Source organism: Hypanus sabinus, unplaced genomic scaffold, assembly GCF_030144855.1.
Source record: "Hypanus sabinus isolate sHypSab1 unplaced genomic scaffold, sHypSab1.hap1 scaffold_491, whole genome shotgun sequence".
NCBI lineage: Eukaryota > Metazoa > Chordata > Chondrichthyes > Myliobatiformes > Dasyatidae > Hypanus > Hypanus sabinus.
The window spans coordinates 315,269-321,378 of record NW_026781360.1 but is presented as its reverse complement, the minus strand read 5'-3'; the positions used below and the strand labels follow the sequence as shown (position 1 = coordinate 321,378).

General features: G+C 46.8%; 1 protein-coding gene across 1 annotated transcript; it reads right to left on the bottom strand.

Annotated features, from left to right (window-relative positions):
- Positions 1-2,801: 2,801 nt before the first annotated feature.
- LOC132389180 (probable G-protein coupled receptor 139) lies at positions 2,802-5,799 on the bottom strand. The gene is made up of 2 exons (XM_059961641.1): positions 5,696-5,799; positions 2,802-4,432 (listed from the first exon to the last, which is right to left on the bottom strand). The coding sequence occupies exons 1-2, from the start codon at positions 5,760-5,762 to the stop codon at positions 3,522-3,524; spliced, it is 978 nt and encodes a 325-aa protein (XP_059817624.1). The 5' UTR covers positions 5,763-5,799; the 3' UTR covers positions 2,802-3,521.
- Positions 5,800-6,110: the final 311 nt, after the last annotated feature.

Here is a 6,110-nt window from a genome sequence, read left to right as displayed (position 1 = left end):
GACTAATCCGCGCATACGTAACGTGAGGCGGGAGATGTGATCACAGCGGCGGGAGAGAGGGAGGACGGCACAGATTGAGGAAGGGCGATTGGCATTCGCGAAATCGGGTTGGAGAAAGTGATATCACGGAATCGATGTGGGAAGGAGTGAGGTCAAAGAGATGGTGTTGGAGAGGTCAGCGAAGCGGTAAGAGTTGGATGCTTCAAAAGGATTTTTGAATGGATACTCTGCAATCCCAATATGCCCCACGAGACGAAAAGCCCTCCAGCTGCTCGTTGTACATATGTACAGCCTGTTCTCTAACTCACACCACCCACCTCATCCCAGTCGCTCCCTCAAACCCCAGTGTCTATTTCCTTACCCAGTCTTTTTTATCTCCCGACTCTCTGTATCCCCCATCTCTCCCCGACCACCCCCCCCCATCAGTCTCTAAAACACTTGCTGACCTAGGCACTCACCCGATTCACTCCGCAACCCCGGTCTCTCACTTCCACGAGTCTCTCTTTCTACCCGCGTCACGGTCCCCTAGAAGACTCTCGCCCCCCAGTCACTCGCTAGGCCCCCATCATCTCTGTCTGCAGTCTCTCTTCGGCACTTCTCTCTCTCTCTCTCTCTCTACCCCCGTAGTCTCTCTTCCGCACGTCTCTCTCTCTACCTCCGTCTCCACCGCCGTCTGTGTCTCTCTCTTTATCCCGGTCGTTCCCCTTCTGGATCTCTGCCAATTTCCATCCTAACTACGATCTGTCTCCCCATCTGAAATTTCTCACCCCACCCTAGATCTTTTGACTTCCACTGCCTCTGGTCTTTCTCGGCCGCTTTCTTCCCCACCTTTCCCTCTACCTATCTCACTCCTCCGCCCTCCTGTCTCTCTCCTCATCACTCCAAACTCACTGCCAGATTCTGTATTCCCAAGTACCATTCTTTCTCCAGTCTCTCCTCTCCCAGTCTCTCCTTCTCTCTCTGCCCTGCGCATTCCATGTCAGCTTCTCTCTGCCTTCTTTCTCTCACCCCATGCTTCACTCTCTCCCTGGAGTATCTCGTCTCCAACTGTCTCTCCCCGTCTCCCCCTTTATCGCTGCCGAATCTCTCTCCCACTCTCTCGTCTGTATCTCCATCGTTCCTACCTTCCCCACGCTATCTCATTCCACAATCTCCCTCTCTACCCCTTAATGCCTTTCTCAACCCAGTACCTCTCATCCCTTATCTCTCCCATTGCCGGTCCCATTGCCTGTCTCTCTATCTCTCTTCGTCTCGTTCTCCCCAATATTACTCCGCCAAGAGTTATTTTCCCCTCAGATTTATACCCTGCCCCTTCTCCCCCGCTCATCCCGTCTTTTTCCTTCTTTCCTACCGCCGTCTCTTTCCCCTCCCCTATGCACCCCCACCCTCTCTCTACACGTCTTTCTTCCACGGCCACTGTCTTTAGCTCCCCGTTTTTTGCTATCGCACGTCGATCTGATTTCCCACCATAATCTCCCCTCTGTTTCTCTCACCTGCTTCTCTCCCCGTCTGTCCTCCGGAACGTCCCCTTCTCACCCAGTCTCTCTCTTCCTCTTTTTTTCTCTACCCCCGTCTTTTTTGTTCCTAGTCTCTCTCTCTCTCCCTCTCTCTCTCTCCCTCTTTCTCTCTCTCACCATTGCACATTGAAAGGGATGGGGTGTTTTTCTCGCATGAAGTCCCGGAGAGATTCAGTGTCAATCAGTGGGCTGAGGGGTTGTGGACAGAAACGGGAGAAAAGAAGTTCGAGAGGGAGGTAGGGGTAGCATTGACTGTGAGGGGAAAGGAGGAGAATAGGGTAGGAGAAGATGGAGTGAGACTGAGAGATGAGGGTGTGCTGAAGAGTGAGAAGATGGAAAGCGGAGACGGAGAACGTGAGTGTCACCGTGGAGAGGGGAGGCAAGAAGGTGATGGAGCTGCACACATTCAGACAGGTTGTTGGCGGATTTCCATTCCCTCTGTCATGCTAACATTCAATCTTGTAGGGATATCATCTCATCAACGAAAACAGGATTCAACACTCGTTCCAGCTTTTGACATTCTGCTAAGAAGTACACAACACGAAACTAAAATACAATCTCAGCCCAGAAATATGAGGATATTGGCACCATAGATGGACTCGACCCTCCACGGAAGACATCCTTACGATGTGAGCAGACTAGGTGTCGCAAAGAAAGCATTCAACGCCACACTCTAAGTTGGAGACCAACTCCCGGAAACAGAGTTTTTCCTTGGGCAACTCAGATCTGGTGGTGCACAAAAATATCTAAAATCCACAATAAAAGGCCAACATATTCAAAACAGTAAATGTACAAAATGCCAAGAGAAAGCAGAAACTATCCTGCTGCAGCTGAATTCAATCTGAGTAGCGACACAAGCGCCATCTAGTTGCAAGAACCATTCCACAAAATCTTGCTTTAAATACTGATCAAACTCATGGAAGGTGCTATATATTAGTACAAATACTGTCCTGATCCAGTTTTAGAGTGAGAGTCCTACAATTATATGACGACAGATCCATGATGTCCGTTGGGGTATAATATCACAGGATAAACGAGCAAGACAAACGAACTTAATTGATGAAGCCACACCAAATAACACATAATTTACAGAAATCACTAATATCAGAAATATCCTGACTTGAAAGAGGAAATTGAAAGTCTATGGTAGACGAAGGGGGTAAACATTGTCCCAACAGTAACATCTACAACTGGTATCACCCCAAAGACACAACGCGATCGCATTAAACAATTAGGCCTACCCGGCTATATTTATGTAAATCTCCCAAAGGCGACCGTACTAAAGATAGGTGGAATAGTCCGAAAGTTTATAACAATAGAGAAATGAGTGTGATTATTTCTGTTGATATCTGAAGTTTTACCAGCTTTAACTGAGAAAAAGAATCACAATAAATATACGATTGTACTGGAGTGAGTGCAGTGGAGATTCAACATGCAGTTTATTCGGATGGAAAATCATTAGAAATCCGGAAGTGAGGCGACGTTCTCTCCTTGAAGAAGAGTACGCACTGGGTTTTACCAAAGAAATCAGCACAATTATAAGCAGAATGCACTAGATCTGTTGTGTTAAACATTTCTCCATAAAAGGTTTATCTAATACAAAGGACAAGCGCAAGGTTTACTGTAAATTCGTGTGGACCTTTCATTTCCTTGTTTTCATTTCATTCTTCTGCAAACGACTAAAGTAACGAATGAGTTGCATTTCGGCTGACTTGGTCTTTAATGTCCTCTGATCCAAACCCGCACTCTCATTATCCAAAGGGGTGGGGCTGTGACGAGAGCGGGAATGTTGTGAAAAATATTTGTTTTAAATATATAAGGTATGATGAGATTAAATTTAGGTGGGAGGAGGGGTACTCGAGCTGCGGGAGCTGAAGGGTCTGATCCCGTGCTGTGCCTCTCGGGCTCTAAAACAGTTTTATTCTCGCCACCACCACGTTACCCGATGTCAGCCGGTTCTGTTGTCTCAATATGGAAAACACTGCTACTGACTCTGAGAAGAGCTTAGATATTTTCTTTAGTAGTTAGTTGAATAATTGGTGCGAGCGGATATTTCGCTGCGCTGATGAACTGCTCTCTGAACTTGGACTGAGTTACCCCATAAATAAACGTGTTTGTGCAGCAACTTAATATCATCAGCATGTATCCGGTGTGTTGAAATATGTATTCCGAATCGTTGTAATTATTCTGATCCAACCCGGCAATGATATAATAAAGGAATTCGACAACATTTACCGACCACAAGATGATGAAGCTCCCGGAGATGGTGAGAAGTAAGATCACAGACCTCCTCCTGCTCTCCATCTCCGGGTCACTGCGGTTCTCCGCCTTGCTCTGACCCCTCAGCCCCTTACGGACGCAACTAGTCACCAAAATGTGTCTGACTGTCAGAGCATTGAGCAGTAGTATTAACACGAACGGGAGTAATGGTGTTAGAAGTTTAGAAAGCCATCTGTAGCCCACCCATCCAGGATCCGTAAAGGACCCGGGCTTTGGAATACAGTCCCAGGGGATATTGACAATCACTTTCACAGGACGATACTTAAATAAGTAGGGCACATTTTCAAAACAGAGCAGAACACCGGTTGTTGTCAGAACCACAGCCGCAGTTTTCCCGGTGCAATATTTTGTTTTCTGCTTCTGCCAACAGATGGCTACAAAGCGATCAAATGTAAAGCTGACGGTGAACCAGACAGAACAATCTGTGGCTGCCTCTCCCAGAACAGAGATCATAGTACACACGGGAGTGATGTCCAGGAAAGTTCCGGGGAAGTAATAATAACTGACTCGCCAAAATATGACCGCAAATATGATAGTTAGTAGATCCGCCGTCGCCATGGCTACCAGGTAGCGAGTGGTACAGGTGGAGAGTCCGCACTTTCCCCGGGACAGGATTGCAATCGCCACTAAATTCACTGGAGGAACAACAAGGAAGAATGACTGAATTACTGTCTCGTTTCCCCTTAGGTTTCAAAACAGATATAAGCTGGAAACTGTTAATCTTTGCAGACAACTCATTTCTGGATGTTTAAAAGGTGTAAAGCAGGAGGTGCAGCGGCCGCAAACGCGTGTCTGCTGGGCGAAGATGCACTGTACACTTTAGTGGAAGAAGAGCAGAGTTTGGGAGAGAGGAATTGTCAACTGATCACCGAGGGCGCTTTGAGAAAATCAATATAAATCTCCCACAATCAGGTTTTCCACAGATGTGTAAAACAAGGACACCTCCGCAACTTCCTCAGCAATGGTGATTGCCGCGTTCCCGGCCCCTATGTTCTGGCACCCTAAAATACAACGAAGTTGCTCACTTGCAAACTTCAAATTTCAAAGCAAATCTATTTCCCCCATTGCAACACTTCGACTCCTCCTCGGCTGCCCATTTGTCACCCCCTCCCCACCGGGTGCGCCACTCTTGTCCGGGGTTCCTTCACATGTAGTCAAAGTTTCCGATCAGAAAGCTCCCAATTTCGTGTTTAAAGATTCTGCCTGACCTGCTGATCGCTTCAGGTATTGTGCAGGTTAGTGGCTAAACCATCCAATTTCCAAAGGAAAGACCATGAAATTATATTAAAACATCTGCTTCTTTTAGGGGTTTCTCCAAATTACTGCAGCATTATTCTAATCGCTACGGCGCTTATTTTTCCAGGGCGGAGTATCGCATGTACCTTACCCCGTCTGCCCAATAAAGGACAAAGCCATGTTGGCGCTTCACTCCCTCTTCACCTCATGGGGAATGGGGCGCGGAAGCAACACCTGGTCCACTAGAACACACATACTCCCTTCTATGTACTTTCAAAACTCCCGATGGTTCAAAGTCTCACACGCAACTGATGTCCAGAGTTCTCCCGTCAATCTCACCAGGAAAATCTGTTCCGTTATTTCTACGGCGTAACACCATGTATCCCGCAAAGGTCACAAGCGCAGGATTTACTTTCACAGCGGCTTTGCTTTGACAAATCAAAACTGCCCGCCACGAATCCGCAAAATGAGTCCATGGCTCCCGATCATCCATTCTCCATCTGTTTCAACCTCAAGTTTATTTCAATCGAGGCCACTGATTAAACTGTAAGGAAGTCTCGAACACGGAATTTTGACACCGGCATCACAGCGCTGTCGGTAATAGAACGAGTCCAAAGACCATGCACACAGAATTAAAAAAACTACTTCGCCTCTGTTCTTACCGGGAACACCAATAACGGCAATGACCATGTACCATATCTTTCTCACACGGAAAAATGTTTCAAGCATGTTGTGTGAGATTCAGCCTGTCTTCCAGCTGCCCGCGATCTCGCTGAAGAAACTCTGAGCTGATGAATCTCCACGGTCATTCATTTATACTCGCTCCAGCACGCTGAATATTCAGATCCACACAAGGCTGACGTGTCTCCCAACAGCTGGGGTAAAAATAAACATGATGTAATTCAAGTAAAATCCCAATGGAGAGCTTGACGGGAAATTGCAAAATCTCAAAGACAGAGAAATGACGATTGGAGAAGTCAGTGAACGTTGTTGTGAAACACTCTCAGGCTCATCTCTCTGTTTCATGATTCTCATTGTTGATTTTGTCTATTTTTGGACTCTGTATCCTTTGTCAAC

Bases quoted from the DNA above. Each gene is read 5' to 3' on its own strand.
- LOC132389180 (XM_059961641.1), bottom strand. From the start codon at position 5,762: ATGCTTGAAACATTTTTCCGTGTGAGAAAGATATGGTACATGGTCATT. The intron at 4,433-5,695 runs GTAAGAACAGAG...TTGTTCCTCCAG, and splicing joins TGCCGTTATTGGTGTTCCCG to TGAATTTAGTGGCGATTGCA.